The following is a 20193-nucleotide window of genomic DNA, read 5'->3' on the forward strand; positions in this document are numbered from 1 at the left end:
AACCACCCCCCATACACGCACACACTCACACATACACACACACACGCACCTACCTCCTGAGCTGTTGGCCACGGCCTCCTCCTATGAAAAATAAAGCAAAACAGAGCTGTGATCATCAAGTCCCTGCCTAGCCCTCGTCCAGCCCAGCCCGTCACGAGGTCTGCCCGAGTCTACCCTTCACCTGACCAGCCCGCCAGACCCTGCCAGCCACCTTCCAAGGCATCCAGGGAGGTGGCCTCCACCCCGTAGAGGGGTGGTGCACACAGGAGCCCCAGCCCCCACATCCGGACTTGTCGCATATAACAAGGGGGTCTTATCCAGCTCTGTGCATGTGGGGGCTAAAGCTGCCCCCACAGCCTCCCCGCCAGGCACTGCACTCCACAGTGTACAACTGCGTCCAGCATCCATTTTACAAAGGCGGCCGCTGAGTAAAACTGAGGCTCCAGGTGGGGAGGTGACTTGTTCAGGGTCACACGGTCATGTGAGGACTGGAGTGCAGGTCCCACTGCTCCCCACACACAGCTGTGTCTCCAAAGGCCCTTCCTGGCATCGTCCGAGCCTGGGATGCACAGGGCTTTGCAGTGCCCACCGCCCTGCTCCCTTCTCTCCGGCGGGCATCCCACCAGCAAAAACCCCCTGGACAAAGCCCCAGCCCCCTCCACGGATGCCAGCCCGGGCCTCAGAGGGAGCCGGGTGCCAGGCCCCGTGCCGCTCCATACCTGGCGTGAGGCCCTCCAGGGCTCAGTTCCGCCTATCCCGCCGGGATCCTCACCAGCCTGGGCCACCAGACAGCTATCCAGCAGGACACTGCGACCCAGAGAGGGAGAAGGAAAGGGCTGCGGTTAGAGGCACCAAACGTCTCCTGACACCTGCTGAGCGCCAGCTGTGTGCCGGGCACAAATACACCCAAGCTCAGGTCCTCGCCCTCACGCGGCTCCCAGCAGAGTGCAAGGGGCAGGCCGCACGTCCCGCTGACGACCGACCTCCCCGTCAGAGACATGTGCCGGAGCAAGGGGCCGCGAAGGGCGCAGCCACAGTTCTGCCGAGGAAGGAGGGGCCCCCAGCGGAGGGGGCCTACGAGCTGGGCCTCCAAGGGGATGAGTTCGCCCTGAGGACGTGTGTCCAGGAAGAAGGAACAGCAAAGACAAGAGTAGAGGACTGTCTGAGGAACCGTCCTCCGGGCTGCGAGGAAAGGGCACTGCATAGTGTTCAGAATATACGCCCCGCATTGCGACTCTGAGGGTCTCCAGGTAACCATGGTGATGCGGGCAAGGCCGGGAGTGCGAGAAAAGGGAGGCCCAGAGAGGTGACCTCGCCCGGCCAAAATCCCACAGCACATCGTCACAGTCCACCTAAACCTGGGATGCAGGCCCTGCTTTTCTTCTCGCGCCCCGAAACCGGAGCCACACCGCAACTGCTGACGTTTTCAGGGGCCCCTGGACCAGGCGCACGCGAGAGGCAGAGACCGGGGTGAGGCTGAGGGAGCAGAGAGGACTATGGCAAATCAGAAAACCCGTGCCCGCCTGAGCTGGCAACCCCACTCCACTTGGAACGGGGGCCCAGTGGCCGGATAGTCCAGTTTTCAAGAGGAGCCTGAACTGTACGTTTAAAGGTGGAATCTCCCGATCTTTAGATGCTGATAGTTAGTCCAAATGAACTTATTTATATTATATGTAGATACTCAAAAGTACCTGTCACCAGGCTGAATTGGGGCTTTAGATGCCCATGTGTGGCATCTGGTTAAAAAGGTGACTCAGAACCAGAGGCTAATTGATTTTTGTGATTAGAATTAGATCGCGCTTCCTAGCAGCCTACTCACCCCAAAGACCCCTGTCACCAAGCGGCTCACGGAGGATGGACCGCGGTATCTGCCACCCAGAAAACCTGCATTCTCCATCCTCCGAGTGGGGGAGGCGGTGGGGGCAGTTTGCAGTCCCAGTCACTTTGGTGCCAGCGGCCCGGGAACAAGGTCATCGAGCAGTCATACTGTCACAGCATCTTCCACAGGCTGCATGCCAGGCACGGGGCCCAGTACTCAGCCTGTGCGGTGTCTCCCCGAATCCTCACCCAAATAACCCTGAGAGACCAGGGCTGTGACCGATGCCATCCCAGCTTAGAAATCAGAGGCTCAGAGAGGTCAGGTGGCCTGTCCATGGTCACCCAGCCTGTACAAGGCAAGCCTAGACAAAACACGCTGTCTCTGACCCAAGGCCACTCCGCTGCCCACCGCCGAGCATCTACGCAGCCCCACATGATGTGGAGGAGCGAGGCAGGTGTCTGGAGGATCCAAGCACCCAACTCACTCTATTTCTCTTCATTGTGTGGGTATCTCCATCATGAGGGTCCTGAATGATCAAGGCCATGGCTCCCCGACCCTGCTCAGGAAGGTACACATCACCTTGAACAGACTCAAGTCACAAAAGCAAGGGCATGTTATGACTTTCACGGGGCCCAGGTGCTTTAGCCCTCGTGGGCCCCTTCCACCCTAAAAATACATTAAGAGTTAGATTTGCGACTGTATTTGTATGAAGATCCATATGTTAATAATATATATTAAAACACTGTGGGAACTATGCCCTCCTTGGTTCTCAGAGCACAAAGGTCCAGGAAATAGACCTGGAGGCTTCACTCTGGGTCTTGCTCATCCCAGAATTAGGCCAGGAAGTCACTGCGTGGCCATGGCCAAGTCGCCAGGAAGCCCTTGGGCTGCCTCCGTGTGCTCACCTGTCGAATGGGTAGGACTCGCCCAGCCTGTACAGCCTGACTTATTTGGGTGGGGTCAGAAGGGCCACTGAGAATCTCATGGAAAAGTCAAAAAAGAATCCCCATGTCAGGATCGTTCTTGCTTCTCCACCTCTCAAGACTGGTCGGTGGCTCTCCTTGTCGATGGTACCAAGTGTTCGCTTTGCAGCCAGCCTGACCTGGGGCTGGCCGGCAGTCCTGGATGGCAGGGTAGCATCTCTGAGCCTCTCACCTGTGAAATGGGAGCAGTGACAGGTGCCTCTGCACCGTGTCTGCCACAGGAAACCGTGCTAATCAAGTGGCAGCTGTGATTAGGACTCTTCTTGTTATTCTCCCAGAGGAGGCGGCACTCTTCAGGGTTAGAAATCACGCACGTGGATTGGGGAACATTTTGCACAAACATCTTCAGCTATTGATACACCTATCCAGCCCTACCATGGCCTGGCAGCACCCCCAGGAGCTGTTTTAAGACCCATGTACCTAACGTCACGTCACCCACCGGTCAGAAGTGTGTCCAGTGCCTGCCAAGACCCCCTCTTGCCTGGCCCAGAAGCAGCAGGCTATCAACTTCTAGAACATTCCCAAATCCCAGAGAATTCCAAGTGGAAGGCCAGACGGACTGGCTGAGGTGGGCATCCTAGAGGACTCCCCGGCTCTCCAAGTTAAAGGCACAGAGAGTAGTAGCTACAGCCAGCTTGCAAGGGTTTGCCCGACTATTTCTCCTCCCCCGAGTCGCCCAGCAGACTGTGCCCACAAATTTTAAGGTCCCCGCTGTTGGCTTCAGCAAACTTTTCACCCAACCTTGAGAGAAGGACGGACGGGAGCCCTTAGGGGAAGCAGCCACCTACTTGGGTCTCGCTGTCTTTGCTGACAAGGATGCCCATAGTGCAGGAGTTCATCTGGGGGCGATGACATTCATCCCAAGCCTTGGGGCAGTACACTCAAATGAGGAATTCGGAGAGCCCCGGGCCAGCCCTGAGCCTGCAAGGCCAGCTCCGGAGCCAGTGTGACTCGGGTGGCAGATGAGCCACCAATCCTTTCTGCTTCTAATCACATTGAGGGGAAGTGCAGGGAACTCTGCAGAAATGCCCCAGGGAGGTCAGGTGGGGACCAAAAGGCTGCGGTTGCTAGGAAAAGCCGAGCTGTTGCCGGCGGAGACCAGGTCGCTAGGCGACCATCTGCCCGTTACCGGCGCCCCACGTCATCAGTAACCCTTGTGCCTCCGCTAAAGGAGCAGAGCCCGTGCCCCTGACACTCACGGTGCTGCCCTGCCCCAGGCTATAGCCAGGGGGACAGATCAGGGAGGGAAGATGTGGGCCTGGATGCTCCACAGATGGCTGAGGGTCCAAGGGCAGTGGAGCAAAGGGACAGACTCAAAGGGACAGATTTAATCAGCCTGGCCTGACTGTGATAACAGCCTCCTCACCGCCTTCCCTGCCTCAGTCTCCCTACAGCACAGCTCCCGATCTCACTCCCCTGCTCACGGACATTCCACGGCTCCCCACCGCCCCCATTGGGTCAAGTGCAAGGCCTTTACAGTGTGGCCTCACTGTCCCTGAAGGCTGGTCTTCCTCCACTTCCACAGCTGCGTTGTCACTGTTCTCTGGACACAGGCTGCCCTGGAGGCAGAATATCACTCCGTCCTTGAAACGCTTTCAACTTGGCCTCCTGGCCTGACTTGCTTCTCTCTCCCTCTCCCAGCGCGGGCGCCTCCTCCTCAGCCCTTTCAGGTTCTCCTTCGCCTCCCCAGCTCGAACCTAGCCTTTGGGCCTCTCCTCCATCTCCGGCCCTCTCTGGGCATCTCCTCCAGTCCCCAGCTTTCAGGCTTTCAATTTCGTCTACACCACCAGACTCCTGACATTACGTCTCCAGTCTAAACTCTCCCTCCCTTGACTCCAGACTCAGGCGTCCAGCTGCCTGGACACCTCCACGTGTCTCCGCCTCTCCGGCCATCCTTCCATCCAGCCCACGTATCTAAAAATCGCCTCCCTCTTACCACTTTCATTTGTTAAGATGAAATTCATTTGACGTATAACATTGACGTAGATGTAAGGTGTACACCACGTGGATCTGTTCACGTTAATATAATCTTTATATATTATAATGCGATTGCCACTGTAGCGATAATTAGCACTTCTATCATATCACCTGGTTGTCATTTCTTTTTAGTGGTCGGAGTAGCTAAGATCTAGTCTCTCAGCAAGTTTGATAGTTACAGCTGTTAGGGGTTTCCGATCTCTATTTTCGGCTTTATTTTAGCTGAACTCTTCTGTGTGTGCTGATGTTGAAATCTTTATAGATGTGGGTGGAGCATCAGCCATTAATGGCACTGGAGCAGAATCCAAGCTGTGAGGGAGGGAGACAGCTCTGTGCCCCAGCTTTCTTAATCATAGGGGTGAATGGGGGGGCCCGCCACACGCATCCATTTGGTCATCCATCCATGCATTCGACCAACATTTTGTGGTGCCTACTGCACCGGGCACTGCACTAGGCTCTGGGAACGTGGCAGTGAACACAACAGACAAAAATCCACATTTGAATGTTTGTGTACATGGGGTGATGTTGAGTAGGGGGTGCTATGAGTCCTGGGTCATTGTGAGCACAGTGGGGGACCCCTAGCTTCCCCCAACCTCTCTGGCCAGTGCCCTGCGGCACACAGCACAGAATGGAAGGCACTCCCACCCCAGAAGCCAGGCACCCGTCCCCGTAACCCCACCTCCCTGGGCCACCCCTTAGCCAGGGGCACAAGCGCCTTACTCAGGCTCCTCCCCCTGCTCTTCCTCTTCCGCCTGCTCTTCCTCTTCCTCCTGCTCTTCCTCTTCCGCCTGCTCTTCCTCTTCCTCCTTTTCTTCCTTTTCCTCCTGCTCTTCCTCTTCCTCTTCCTCCTTTTCTTCCTCTTCCTCTTCCTCTTCCTTTTCCTCCTGCTCTTCTTTCTCCTCTTGAATCTGGGGCAGCTCCCTGAGATGGGGTCAGCAGCAAGAGGTGAGCCCGCCTGCAGGTGTGCCCCGAGTCCACCTCCCGCCCCCATTTCCAGTAGGACATCCTGTGACCCCTGAGACCAAACTCGAACTCTTCGACCAAGACTCAACCTGAGGACTCCCACCTGAGCAGCCCTGGGCTCTCGCCAGCAAAGAGGCCTCTTCACAGCATGAGCGGCCTGTCTCAGCCCCCACCATCTTGGTGGTGACCTGAGGTCTGCCCCTGAGCCTCTCTAAGCCTCAGTTTCCCCATCTTTGCAATGTAGGTCATGGGCCTGAGATCTCCCGTGGATGCACTCACGTGCATGTACAAAAATGTTTGTTGCAGAATTGTTTATAATAACAAAATTTTGGAATCGACCTAAATGTTCATCGATGGTGGAAGGTTGAATAAATTCTGCACATCTATACCATGAAATACAATGCAGACGATCTCGATGTGCCGAAGGCGGAAAAACCTCAAAGAATATTGCTGAATGAATATAGAGCAAGGTGTGTTCAGGTAGGCGCATGTGATATGCTATCTTTTGTGCAAAAAAAAAAAAAAAAAGAGGGGAGTTCATGCTTGTTTATGCTCAGACAGTCCCTGGAATGGTACAGAAAATCCTGGCAGGTGCTGTGCCCATGGAGAGAAGGATGGGTGTCTGGGGGAGCAGGGAGCCAGGCTCGGTTCACACTCTCTGCCCTTTTATGCCTTTGGGATGCTGTACTATGTGCCTGTTAACTTGCCAATCATTCGTTCAAGTCCTTCCCTGGCTCCCACCTGGGCACCTCCACCACGGCCTCATTCTCCTCTTCGTAAGCCGGAGCCACCTCTGGGCCCTGAGGGCTGGCGCTGCCATCCTCATGCTCGTCCTCCTCCCAGTGAGAGTCGATCTCTTCTAGGATGAGATCCGGCTCCTCTGGCCCTCCAGGAAGGATGCTGACTGCAGGGGACACAGGGTGGAGGGGAGAGCAGGCGTGGGGCTCTGAGTCCCAGGGACCACAGAGGGAGCCTCGGCCAGCGCCGGCTGTGCGCCAGCTCTCAGCCAAGGAGTGGACATGACACCATCCTCAGCAGGACCATTAGCAACCAGATCAGCGCCAAAGTGATGGGCCGAAGTCCAAAGTCATTCACCCTGTCTCCTTCCATTCAGCTCCCCCCTCTTTATCCGCCTGAGACAGAGCGTCCGTTACAGTTGGTCTTTGTTTCTCCTCGGGGCCTCCTTCTCAGAGTCTGTGCAGAAGCAGAAACAATGCTTCTAGCCACAGTATTGCAGGTGATGCCACAAGATCCAGGCTCAGTGTCTACCTGCCACGTCCAGGTGCAGGGCGGCTAGAACGTCCCGAAGAACGCAGAGAGCGCTTACCCGCTGCCTGCTCTGCAGGTGCCGCCCTGGTGACAGCATACTGTATGCCCACCGTCTCGACACCCGCGTGTGGGAGTCTTTCTCCGCCTCCTGGACCTAGGGGCTCCACTCTCTAAGGGAATCAACTCTCTTGGGGAGGTGGTCCCACCTTCAGAGAGGAGTCTGCAATTTTCAACATGTCTCCATGGACCCCGCTCCCTAACAATGAAAACACTGTGGGGCTGTGAGCTTGGCAGAAGTGGGTGCAGGAGAGTTTCAGGAATCCAAGCGCATCACCCCCCAGGCAGGAGAAAGGGAGAAAGGGGGAGACTGTCTGCAGACCGGGTGTTTCTAAAAGGCTCCAGGGGCCTTGGTGGCCCTCAAGCCAAACATGCATTACTAACAGTGACTTTAAATGGAAACTGGCCTCAAGTCTCATCCCGTGACTTTGGGAGTTATTGTTCACGGTATAGAACAGCGATAATAACAACGGCCGTTACATGTATTGAGCTCTGACTCTGTGCCAGGCCCTGTGCTAAGTGACTTACGTGAATTCACTCAATTAGCTTCACGTCGATCGTTTGAAGAGGGAATGACTGTTATCCTCATTTTCTTTCCCTTCCCCCCACCCCCGTGTTATTCCCCATTTTGCAGAGAAGCAAACTGAGACACAGGTCAACACCTTCCTTTAAGCGGTGCTTCCCATGTGCCAGGCACGGGGCTGAATACTTCCTAAGCCTCGCCTCAGTCCTCATTCTTGCCTCCTGGCTTCTAGGTGTAGATATTATCCTGCCTCCCAGAGGAGCACCCGCCTGCCCTCCAGGGAAACCTGCCACGTTCACCACGAACTAACCTTTCCCGCAGCCGGTCCCGGCTCCTCTGTCCCTACAAGCAGCCCTAGGCTTTGACCAGGGAGGTCCTGTGTGGCCCTGAATCCAGTAATGGAATATGTCGCATGTGTCCTTCTACGTTGCCGTCCAGCAATGGTGTGGCGTCTCCACCCAGAGAGGCCACTTGGGGTGCAAGTTTCTGCCTGACATAGCAGAGGACATTTGGGGGACAGAACATCCCCTGGCCTGTGAGCTCATCAGCGTTCATGGCGATGAAAGGTTAAGAATGGTACTTTCCCCATTGTAGAGACCGGCGAGCAGGCTCAGAGAGGCTGAGTGACTTGTCGCAGGCCACACAGGATGTCGGAGGCGTGCCAGGTCACCTGACTCCTGCCTCTTTCCCTGGTGTGCTATCCCAGGTGATAAACGTGCCCCGTGAGGGCCTCCCTGGCACTGGCGGCCTCTCCGGAACAGGCACGAGATGAGCCCAGTGTTTCGCGTCTTGAAGAGCTGATGCACCCTTGCTCACATTCTCGCTTTCCTTTTCATTAACTTCTTATTTTTTGGTACTATTTAGCGAGTAAGCATTGTACGAGCATTTCCTCCTTTCAGCTCTGTGCCAGGCCTAATAAGCATTTCAAGGCATGCCCTAAACTGTCCCGCATTACAGCCAAAGAGTCTACGGCTTTGAGAAAAGGATGATGCCCAAGGTACCAGCCAGGAAGGACAGGCATGGGGCACTCAGCCACACTGGTCCCAACACAGAGCCCGAGTGAGCCTGTCCCACCCCTGGAGCTCTGATTCACAGCTGCCCTCACTTTTCCGGGGCCCCCAGGTACTCAGGTCACAGACGGCCCACTGAAGCACTGTGAGGGCTCAAGTTCACAGCCAAACTGCCCCATCTTAAACTTTGCCTCCAGTGTCTCTCGTGGACATGCCATCTCTTAGCCAGCATCCTCTCTGCTAGCCTAAAATGTCCCTCAGGGCCACTGAATGAATCTTTGACTCCAACAGTGAAGATCCTAAGCCCCGTCTGGGAAAGAAGCTCCTGCTTCCAGGACCAGAGAACAGGAAGCCAGGGTCATGGATTCTAGGCCAAGGTCCTGACCGGATCCCAGGCCGCTGGCAAGGCCCAGGCCCCAGCACAGGCTTCCATGCCCTCTGGCAGGCCCAGGCCCCAGACACTTCGGATGGGGCCTGGAGCTGAGGGACCCTGCTTTGATTGCTTTCTCTGCCTCTGAGGCTCGCTCAACCTCAGAGTAATTTTTGTGCAGTCACTCCCCTGCTCGACCGCCTTCCATGGCTCCCCATTGCCCACAGCCTGGCCCTTAAAATCGACACCTAACTTTTCTAGTTTTCCCTTCTCCATCAAGATTATCTGAAATGCTCGCCATTCTCCCTCTCCTACCTCCAGGCGTTTGCTCCTTTATTCCCTCGACAAGGCTGCCCTCCCACTCTGCCAGTTTGAGACCTCGGGGGTCTCAAACTCAAAGACCTGCTCTGCCAGGGAGATGGTCGGCGTATGTGGGTGGAAAGGAGTCCGAGCAGCTGCTGCTCGGACTGTCCTCACGAGCGCAGTGTGGGCCCAGGACAGCTGGGTCTTCCCAGTTTTAGAGAGAAGCCAGAGTGCTATGTAAAGCCGCCTGATTTTTAAATGTTGGCAGCTAATTCTAATTTTTTAAATCACTCCCTGCCCCAAACACAGACACCTGTGGGCTAGCTGGGACCCAGGGCCTCTGGCTCAGGGCTTGCTCCCTGCCCCCTCCATACCGCAGGCCACACTTAATCCACCCACTTGCCAAACCTAAGTCCTTGTTTTAGCCTTATCTGAAGCAATAAGATGCAATCACAGCTTCAATGGGCTCATTTATGCTTTTTTAATATCAATGAAAGTGTCTGTTGCTGTCGGCTGGTGGCCCACCAACCGACCCTTGGAGTGGGGAACGCGGCCAAGCCTGAGAAGAACCTCTTCTGGGAAAAACTGTGTGGCAGGCACCAGGCTGAGGACAGCACAGGTGTCCTCTCCGATACTGTCCTTCACGGGCTTTCCCGGGCTTCCGGCGGGAAGTCCTCCCGCTAAGTAGCCTAAATGCCACAGGCTGCCCTTGGCCGACCTTCCCCTTGCTCTGGCGGAAAGGGGCTGGCCTGGGTCCCTGCACGGCAGCTCTGAGACTGGCAGAGGTGGCTCCGATTCCACCTCACCCTGCCTGAGAACGTGGGGAAGGGCAGGCGTCACTGTCCGAGCAGGGTGGGGAGTAGATGGCCACCCCCCTCCCCCCGAACAGGTCTTCTCTTCAGGACACCCTTCTTTCCTTCCATCTATCCGTCCGTCTGTCCATCTGTGCTCTCCCAGGCTCCCTTCTCCCTTGTTTCAGAGGCCTCCAGCTGCCGCCGCCCCTGAAACGGAGGAGAAGACAGGGGGTGTGTGGCTGGGTGGACAGGCGGAGGGAGGGAGCGAATGAGCAAGTGCCTGAGTGAGGGAAGGGTGGGGAGGCTGGGGGAAGGAGCAGGGAGAAAGAGGGGGCACTCATCCCCCCGCCTCTCGGGGTCACCCTGTGTCATGTGCTGAATAGTGTCCCCCCAAAACATAATCCAAGTCCTAACCCCTGTTACCTATGAATGTGATCTTGCTTGGAAAGAGGCCCTTTGCAGACGTCACTAGTTAAGGATCTCAGGATGAAAGGGGAGGGGTGTGTGACAGACGCAGAGGGAACGGCGGAGACCAGGGCACAGCTAGAGAGCCCCAGGGACACCAAGGAACTCGCACAGCCAGGAGAGAGGCGGGGACAGCTTATTCCTCAGAGCCCCAGGAGGGACCACCCCTGCCAGCACTTGGATCTGGGGCTTCTGGCCCCCTGCCCCGTGAGAGAACACACTTCTGCCGTCGGAAGGCGTCCGGTCTGTGGTCTTGTGTTACAGCAGGCCCAGGAAACTAATGCCGGGCTCCAGCCCTGGCATCGGGTCGCCCCATGGCCGCCCCAGCGTCCACCCCTGGCTCCCGCGCTCCTGCGCACAGGGAGGCCCTGTCCAGAGCGGGCTGAATCCCGCCTCCCTCCAGAGGAGCAGAGAGGAGGACCAGAGGGGCCAGGGGCTGTGTCCTCAGAGCTCTCGGTGGCCCCTGGGGGCTCTCTGTTCCAGGGAACTTTTTTTCATTCGATTAGCCACAGCCTGACCGAGCAACTGCTACCAGGCCAAGTGGACTCTTCTAGTCTGCACTCTATGAGAACTTGCTCTATGACCTTGGGCATGTCTCTGCCCCTCTGCCTGCCCCAACAGCCATGCGGGGTCCCTATTTTTACCGTCCAAGGTGGCTGTGAGCTCCAGGAGACTGAGCAAGCCGTGCTCTGAGGCTTTCCCTTCACAATGTCATTACAATTATACAAACGCCATCACCCATCAGACCGGAGCTCCAGTCAGCTGGCCTGTCTGGGCTCCAGTCTCAAAGTGCTCGTAACAATCACCGTCGGCCTAGTGGGGCTGCGGTTGGATGCAGCCTTGCAGACGTGGCAAGGACCATGGTCCTGGGGCCTGTCCACGGTGAGAGGAGGCCACCACCTAAAGCCCTGAACTCTATTTTGCTCGCCTCTAGCACTCATCACAGGCCTGGCACATAGCAGGCCCTCCATGATCACTTGTGGATGGATGGAAGGATGGGTGGATGGATGGATGGATGGATGGATGGATGGATGGACGGACGGATGGGTGGATGGATGCCCTGCCCACTGCATGCCTTTCCAGAGGCCGTGAAATGATGGAAGAGCAGATTTTGAGCCGTAGCCCTCCCCTCCTGGCCTCAGTCTGCCCCTCAGTCCCTGTGCGGTTGGGTGAAAGGCAACCTCCCCAACCCAGCTACAGGTGAGGAGATGCCCTCTCAGCTCAAGGGAGCCGGAGTCTATGGGGTCCAGTTCCCCCAGGAAGACCTCATCCCACGCCCCTCATCCCCCAAATGGGGACTCTACTTAACCAAACTCACTGGCTCAGCTGCCAGGAGACAGTGGGGAGCTCTCTCTGGGTGTTCCCAGTAGGAAAGGGGGCCCACTGACTTGGCCCCAAAACTGTCTTCTCTCAATGAAAGCGGGAAGGCAGGCCAGGTCCTTCCCCCATCTCCCCAGCCCCTAACAGGGCCTCCAGCCACCACCCAGCTCTGGGCCACGCTCTGGCTACCTGGCCAGGCTGACCTGAGGTGGGGCCTACAGAGCACAGGGGACCCTGACTATGACCCCGGAGCACGTCCAGGCCTGGCCAGACACCACCCACGCATGCTCACACCGAGCAACCCTCCCAGAGACAGACACGAGGACCCACGGACATGTCACTTACTGGTCTGCACGTCGCATGTCACAGGGGAATCAGGCTCCTGCGTGGGGAGGAAGGGGAAAAAACTGCTGTGGCCTCCTCACTGCTCCCTCTGCTGCTTCTACCCCTCCCGGCACATCAGGAGCAGGAGGGTTTTCCTCCTCCCCTGCGGGGACACCCACAGGAGGCCCCCTCACGTCAGCCTTACTCTCCCCGGCTTCTCTTCTCCTACCTCGGCGGGGCGGTCGCCCTCTGCTCCAGTCTCTCCCCTACCAGGATCACACTTGGTCCCACCTCAGCTCCCCTGCCCAGGCTGCCCCCACCCCCCCCATCTGGAATGTCCTCTCTTCAGTTCTCTGTGCATGAAAAACCTCCTCCCACCCTCCCCTGCAAGGCCGTCTCCAAGTTCCATGTGCACGGAGGCCTCTCCCTCGCCAGCACCACACTGTCTCTGCCTCCACTCCATCCTTGGGGGCCCCTCCTCCCTGTGAGGCACCTCCGCTGACTAACCATTGCTGCCACCGGGCCCCACTTTCCTCCTCTTGGAAAACTCCAAAGCTGAGCTTTTGCCGCCACCAGCAGAGGCTACATGAACGCAGGGCCCGAGGGCTCAGCCCGCAGGGGACGGGGCCCTGAGGCTCCCTGTCCACCTCCTACTGCAGCAGGACTGGGATCCGGGCCTCCCGCCTCCCAGCTCCAGGTGCTTCTGTGAAGATGTCTAATCGGCCCCAAGAGAGAAGGGCCAAAGGCCGGGTTCTTGGAGAGGGCAGGGGAGAGGCGACATGGGTATGCCGGAGCCCTGGGCCGTCAGGAATGCACACAGAGCCGCTGGCGCTCTTGGAGCCCCGCTTCTTCCCAGAGCATCCCAGCCCTCTCTTGTCTCTGGGCCCTGACAGTGCCGATCCTCTGCCCGAAGGGCCCTTTCCGAACCGCCTGCCTTCACTTTCACCCACCCACTTCCTGCTCCTCCTTCAAGTCTCGGCTTGTAGGCCACCTCCACTGGGAAGCCTTCCCTGATGCTCCTGGAAGCCTCCTCCTCTGCACCCCACATCCTCTCCGCTCCTCACCGTGGAAGCACTTCCCCGACCAACCGTGACCTCCGGACAGGCATGGCCCGGCCAGCCCTTTTCAGCCGTGTGGCCACAGTGCCTCAGAGAGTGTGAGCTGTTCAAACGGGCAGGCTGAGTGGGCTGGGCTCCCGCTGCCACGCCAGGGACACAGAGCAACCATCTCGCCCTTGCCCGAGCTCCCAAGACCCCTCCTGCCACCACCCAGGGTCCCCGCTCTCCCAGCTCAGCACCCACCTGCTCCCCCGCCTTCCCCCGGAGCACCGGCTGCGGCAGGGCCCTCTCCAGCCTGTGCAGGAGCCATGCCACCAACCTGTGGGTGGGAGAGAGTGATCAGGTGGGAAAGCAAGGCCAGAGTCAGAGCCCCTCTCCACGCCCCCCCCCCCCGCCTTCACCCCGAGAAACAGACAGCAAGCCTGCCAGAGGCAGACGAGAACCCAGCCACAAAGACCATCGTCCCCCTCCCTGTCCCTCCCAGACCCCAGCAGGCAGCTCAGGCCCCGCCGACCTCCACCCCACCCCCAGAGGTGCATTCAGGCCCCTCACGCCCTGCCAGGTGGGAGCATGTGGCAGTCCCTACCCCGATTTTAAATGCCCGTGCCCTTTGGCCCGGCAACTCCATTTCCTCTGATTTATCCTATAGATTTACTCTCATGAGAGTGAAATGACGCCTGTACGAGGCCACGGCTGGCAGCGAAGAGTGGAAACAAACCTAACTGTCTCCCGCACGGCTAAGCACAAGCCGGTACGTCCGTATAATGGAGTAAACCACCCAGCTGCAGACCTAAATGCGTAAAACCACCTCGAAGATACATTTTGAGGTGAAAAAAAGCAAGATGCAGAACAGAATAATACATGGTTCGCTGCTGTCAGATGGGTGTGACGTGTACTCGCGAGTTTGTCTGTGCCTAGAAAATACCGGACAGGAAGAGACGCTGCTGATGCGGTTGCCCTGGGAAGGGGCCTTGGAAACCCCTTTGGATTTTCCCCCCGGGGGCATGCGTTACTTTTGTAATTTAAAAAACCAGTTCGGTGAATGTTGGGTGTTCGGCTGGGGCGAGGCACTGATCTTGCTTCCCGTGGGAGGTGTGGCATTTAGGGGGGCTCACCTGGCAGGGTCTCCAGGAGGCGGCAAGGGGGAATCTGGGGCGACAGGCTGGTGCTCTGGGGTCAGCTCCTCCTCAGGCTCTGGGGGCCCAGGAGTGGGCAGGGAGGGGCTCTCCAGGGCCTGTAGCACGGGCTCCGTTTCCAAGGGGGGTGCTGGGGGCTCTAAGGGGCAAGGGAGCGGGAGACTAGATGACATGGCAGGGCTCCATGTGACCCCTCAAGGACACAGGGGCCAGACTAAAGGGCCAAGAAGGCTGAGTAGGGAGCCTCTTGGGACCACCCAACTACTATTATCAGACAGACACAGAACTGAGGCCCAGGATGGGGAAGGGACTTCTCTAAGACCTCATAAGGCTATCCCAGGCCATTTGCCTCCCAGCCTGGACTGGAGGGAGTTCTAAATCCCCACCCCCCACCCAATAGCTGGTTCCCAGCAAACCCTGAACCCCTCCATAGCCTGAGTGAGTGCTAAGGCCCTCCCCTGGAATCCCCCAGGCTCCTATTGTACCCCCAGCCCAGCCTGAGACCATCCCAAACAGCCCCTTCCCAGGTCCCCTCTCTGTACCTGAGCCCAAGGCATCATCCGCAGGTTCATCTCTGGAGCCCTGGATCATGAACAGGGAGGGAGGGCATGGAGCAAAGCAAGCCCTGTGTACGCCTCCCCTGGCCAGCCGTGCCCTCTCGTCCTTCCCCTGAACCCCTTGTCTCTCTTGCAGTCACTCTTCCCATCCAGGACCTTCCAGGGAGGGGAGCACCCCCTCTGTGGGTTCCAGGAATGGGGTAGGGGTAGACTGCTAGAGTAGACAGGCTCTTCCTGGGACCCCAGAAACCCTCCCAGGTGTTTAGTTCTGGCTCCCCCTTTTCCTCCACTTACCTGGGAGGTTTTTGGAGGCTGAGGCAGCACTTTCTCCAGATTCTGCTCAAACCACCGGAGCAGCCTGGGCCCGGGCCTGCAGAGGGGCTGGTGGTCAGCAGAGTGGCCCAAAGGAGTGGCAACCACACTGTCCTGACTGCCTTGACCAGCCCTTTCTCATCCTCTCTCCCTTGGCACAATGGGGTCCTTTTGCTGGATAGTCTTCGGGGGTCTTAGATGATGAAGGAACTCCCACCAACCTCAGATCTGACCTAGGGCTGGACCAGGCTCGGGAACTGCAGGCCCAGCGTGGGCGTCCTGGACAGCAGGTGAGGGGTGGGCGCTGCTTAGGGACCTAAATGCAACAGTGGGGCTCCCTGTGACTGGGACAGATAGGTCTAGTTTCACAAGGACGTAAGCAGTGCAGTCAGATAGGGCCCCACTGTTAGAAGGGCCCATTTTTTAATTTAATGCTCTGTTGTTACAGACTTAAGCTCTGTACTGGGTCCCACAAATTATGTCACCGTCCTGGGGCCAACGTTAGGTTCCGTGTTGTCCTGGGCACAGGGGTCTGGAGTTACTGAGCTCAAGCACCCTACAGTCTGAAGAATGAATGAGGGAAGGAATGAACAAGAGGGATGGATGGAGATGAAAGCACGACTCTGGATTTCTAGGAGAGATTGCAAACTGGAGGCTTCGGGCTTATTTGGGGAGCCCACGGTGTTCTGGAAACATTCAATTACTTGGCATCATTTAAAACTAAAAATTTGACATAAAAACCTAAATTTCTAGCATCTCTTTAAAAACTGACGGATCTGGGACCCACACTCCTGCAGGGCAGAGAAAACTGGAACTGAGCAGGGCCCCTCCCCGGAGAAGAACATGGGTTCTCCCATCTGCCATAGTTCTTGCCTAGCCTGCCACCCGCTTCTGAGAAGTTTGAAGCTCTTACCAACTGTGAGGCCAACCGGGACACCCCAATGGCCCCCATGGCGGCCTAGGCCCTGCCTCTGGGCTCCACGTGGCACCTGCCCGTCTGTGAGGAGCTCATCCACGCCTCCTCCCATCCTCAGGAGGTGGCCCCTACCTGGGGATCTCCCAGTTACCAACACAACAAACCATAGGTAGCGCGGGGCCCATCATCCCCATTTTGTGTGTGGGGAAAGTGAGGTCCAGAGAGACGAAAAGCATATTCAACGTCACACACTGAGGTGGTAGTGGACCCTGCTCTTAAACACGAGGCCTGGACTCTGAACACTGCCCCCCCACTCCACACACTGCAGATGAGGCTCAGGGCCTCCCAAACCAGCGCTCCGGGATGGGGACTCACCCGCTCAGGGCCTCATTGGGTCCATCTGCCAAAGAAAGAAAAGTGGTGAGCAGCAAGAGGCCGCCCAGAGCCTCCCAGGCAACCCAACTCAAAACCCCGCCCCTCCTCAGCTCTACCCCTGTAAATCCATCCCGCCTCCTGGACGTACCTGAGTCCCCAGGACTGCAGTGCCCGAGAATCTCTGCCCCTGCCTGCTGAGAGAGACAGACACACAGACAGACATGGGCAGAAAACCCAGGTGCTGACTTCCCACCACCCCTTCCCCCACCGACCCCCAGCTCCCAGCCCTTGCAGTACCTGAGCAGGGCCCTCGAGGCCACCACGAACAGGCTGTGGGACGACCTTCTCCACACCCTTCTTGAGCCAATTTAGCACCCAGCCACTGGGGCTGCAGAGGGACAGAGGTACCAGCCCACCCTCAGCCTCCCCAGCCCACGACCAAAGACCCGCTATCTCCAAACCTCTGTCTCCCCCATCATGAGACTTTAGACATGTCTCCTCCCCCCGCCCAACCTGGCATCCCTCTCTGGAAAGTGGGGGACACCAACCCTTGGTGAGTCAGGCATGCCCAGTGCCATCCCGAGCCCACCCCATCAGATGCTCAGTGGGAGCAGTCAGTTCTCTTCCTCGTCCTGCCCTTGGAGCACATCCTATGCCCCCGCAGGGCTGAGGGTTTCCTGTGGGGCATTCCTTCTGGCTGAGGCTGGTCAGCTTAAATATGAGGGTCACAGGCTCACTGCCTGAGGCCAGCCCAGCACACACATGCTAACTTGGACAAGCACCAATGGCCTCAAAATGTTTGAGCCAACTGGGAGATTTTGAGTAAAAGTCTAGATTTCTGGCTTGCTGGGAAAACAGTGGAGCTGCATTTCACCCACGCACTGGGAAACCTCTGGCCCCCACTCTGTTTCTCCTGGTCACATTGCCCATTTGGCCAGAAGACCCCCACTCACTGCCTGAGGCTCCCTCCACCCAGCTCCCAAAAATGTTCCCGCCTTTGCCTAGGAATGACTGTGGACCTGGGAGCAGTGCCCAACCCCATCCCCCAGGGGCTCCCTAACTTGGGGGAGGGGCTGGCCCTCTGGAAAGGGGCGGGCAGCATGGTACCTGTTCACTTCGGGAACCACAGCAACCTGGGACTGGAGGGAGGTGGGTGAAGTCGGGGTAGCCTTCTGGGTGTCTGGAAAAGAGTCTCTCACATTTTAGATCTGGAGCCTCTCAGAGGCCCATTTCTACCCTGTGAGGAGGTCAAGTCAGAGGCAGGGGAAAGGGGAGAACCCCAAGGGGGTCAGAAGGCTGGAGTTCCAATTCGGCTCAGCTAAAAAGTCCCCAGGAGCCCACCCTTAGGTTCTCTGAGCCTCCGTTTCTTCCTCTGTAAAAGGGGCATGCCAGCCTCCTCTTTCCTCTGCAAGGCTCTGATGGGGGGGACATGGCCCCTCCCCACCGCCTGGCCTGCCTGGCTGGGTTTCCCGCACTCACCCTGAGGGCTTTGAGCAATCTCAGCTACTTCCTCCCCTTCCAATGGCTCCTCGGGTGGCTGGTGGGTTCAAACAGGACCACATAAGCCCTCAGAGAAACCGGCTGATGTGCTCAAAGGAAAATTCTAGAGTAGTGCTGCTCAAAGGCTAGTTGGTGGACCAGTGTCAGTCTTCAAACTGTTACTGGTCCACAGGGAATAAGCAGTTTACACCAGAATGTCTATCAACACACTAAAAGTCTTACTGCAAAACAAATATCAACTGAACTAAGCAGTGGGTTTGGTTACATAGTATATTTACATTCTAGCAAGCTTCTAATCTCATCCTGGACTAGTAAACAGTTCATGGACTCCTTACTTTGGGCAGCTCTGTTCTAGACTCTAAAGGTTGGCAAACAGCCCGTAGGCCAAATCCAGCCTGCTGCTCATTTTTATAAATAAAGTTTTATCGGGACACAGCCATGCTCATTCATTGACGCATCATCTGTGGCTATTTTCACATGACAATGGAGGAGTTGAGTAATTAGCAGAGATGGCATGACCCACAAAGCCTAAAATATTTACTATCCTGTCCATTAAAAAGCAAGGTGACCTCCATGTTCCCTTCTGGTTCCAGCTTTCTCTGCTGTGGACGGTCCATGGGGGCAGCTTCCCCCAGCTGGGAATTCCCTGAGCGGCAAGGCCAGCCCGCCCTTCCTCACCCTCCACTGCTCACCGGGGACTCGTCCTCCAGCTCAGCCTCCTGGGGGGCTGTCTCGGGCTCGGGCTCTGGCTCCAGCTCCATCGCCAGGGCAGGCTCTGGCTCTGGCTCTGTCCTCTCCTCCTCCTCCATCTTGGTCTTCTGAGGAGTCCCTGGGGGCTGAGGCAGCACCCTCTGGACCCAGCCCAACATCCTGACACCTGCAGGGGACAGAGTCCTTAGGCCTCCCAGAGTGCTCACAGTTGCTCTCACCATCTGGGGCCACTTTTGTGAGTGACACATTTTCCTTTCCTCTCATATCTGAAAATATTTTGCAGTTATATCTCCGAGTATTTTTACCTCATAGAAATACTCAAGCCCACACACACGTGTAAAAAGAGGTTGGTCACAACAGTGTCAAAGCAAAATATGCAAAACATCCAAATACCCATCAAGAGGAGACCAGTTATCAGAAAGTGCCTACATGCTCACCTGTAAGAGGGGCAGGTATTAAACAAATTACAATACATCCAACAATGGGCTACATAGAACCATTTAAAAAAGCAGATCTATTTGAACTAACAGAAAGAGACGTCCATGCTCTGGACTCTAGTCATGAATAGATCAGTTAAACTCTTAGTGCCTCAGTTTACTTGCCTGTAAAATGGTGTATTTATAATACCTACCTTGTGGGGGCGATTGTGAGGATGGAGAACACCGGGGGCACATGCCGAGAAGCTTAATAAATGTTGGCTGTGGCCATTATTTGGTGTCAAGCAAAAACACTTCTGGCGAATATTGGCATTTATGTTCAGCATAATCCCATTATAGATTTCAAAAACTATGTTATAATCTATAAATGGAAAATCTATTTTGTTTAATAGACCAAATTAACCTACTTTCAGGATTTAAATTTTTTTAAGAGACCCCTTTTTAATGGTTTATTGTAATGTTTCAGCCCTACCTTATAGGGGTTCGATTTCTGGTATCATTTATCTTCGGGGGACGGGGAGCCCCTGCCCTCGTGACTAGATCCCTGCGGGATGGCCTGGCCCAGCAGACTCCACACAGCTCAATGTATGCAGACTCCCAGGCCTGAGAGGGCCTTTCTGGAGCACTGACTAAGGCGGTGTGCCCCCAAACCCCACCCATGGTCAGCTGAGACGTTGGCGCAGGGCTTTTCTGTCCCTCCTCTGCCAGGAACCCTGGCCCCAGGCTGAAAAGGGCAAGCACAGGTCCCAGGATCCCTGGGACCCCAGCGCTCAGCTCCCCCAAGCCCCTGGCCCTGCTGCCTGCCTTACTCACAGCTCTACTCTCCACTCTGGCCTCAGGAGCCCAGCATCTCATGTGAGAGGTTGTGGTGGGGACAGAGTTGTGGCTCAGTCTCCAAAACGGTAAACATGGGCCAGACGTGACCACTCCGGTCTTCCATTTCCCTGTTGAGTCGGGGTGTAGACGCAGTGATTACCAAGGGCAGTAGAGCCCCAGGTCACATGAGTTTAAGAT

At 56.7% G+C, this 20193-nt stretch overlaps 1 protein-coding gene across 1 annotated transcript in view; it reads right to left on the reverse strand.

Moving 5' to 3' along the window:
* The window catches only part of CNGB1 (cyclic nucleotide gated channel subunit beta 1), a 54004-nt gene extending 33811 nt beyond the window's left edge, over positions 1 to 20193 (reverse strand). Inside the window, exons 1-16 of the mRNA XM_036232101.1 lie at positions 19993 to 20193; positions 18724 to 18908; positions 17873 to 18068; positions 17639 to 17711; positions 16829 to 16919; positions 16680 to 16725; positions 16532 to 16556; positions 15223 to 15298; positions 14914 to 14953; positions 14351 to 14510; positions 13479 to 13554; positions 12199 to 12235; positions 6484 to 6646; positions 5619 to 5700; positions 870 to 1039; positions 720 to 807 (exon numbers count right to left, since the gene is read on the reverse strand). Of these exons, the coding sequence (XP_036087994.1) occupies positions 720 to 807; positions 870 to 1039; positions 5619 to 5700; positions 6484 to 6646; positions 12199 to 12235; positions 13479 to 13554; positions 14351 to 14510; positions 14914 to 14953; positions 15223 to 15298; positions 16532 to 16556; positions 16680 to 16725; positions 16829 to 16919; positions 17639 to 17711; positions 17873 to 18068; positions 18724 to 18900 (1500 nt within the window). The 5' untranslated portion in view covers positions 18901 to 18908; positions 19993 to 20193. The remainder of the gene's footprint in view (positions 1 to 719; positions 808 to 869; positions 1040 to 5618; positions 5701 to 6483; positions 6647 to 12198; positions 12236 to 13478; positions 13555 to 14350; positions 14511 to 14913; positions 14954 to 15222; positions 15299 to 16531; positions 16557 to 16679; positions 16726 to 16828; positions 16920 to 17638; positions 17712 to 17872; positions 18069 to 18723; positions 18909 to 19992) is intronic.

This window comes from Rousettus aegyptiacus, unplaced genomic scaffold, assembly GCF_014176215.1.
Source record: "Rousettus aegyptiacus isolate mRouAeg1 unplaced genomic scaffold, mRouAeg1.p scaffold_m13_p_14, whole genome shotgun sequence".
NCBI lineage: Eukaryota > Metazoa > Chordata > Mammalia > Chiroptera > Pteropodidae > Rousettus > Rousettus aegyptiacus.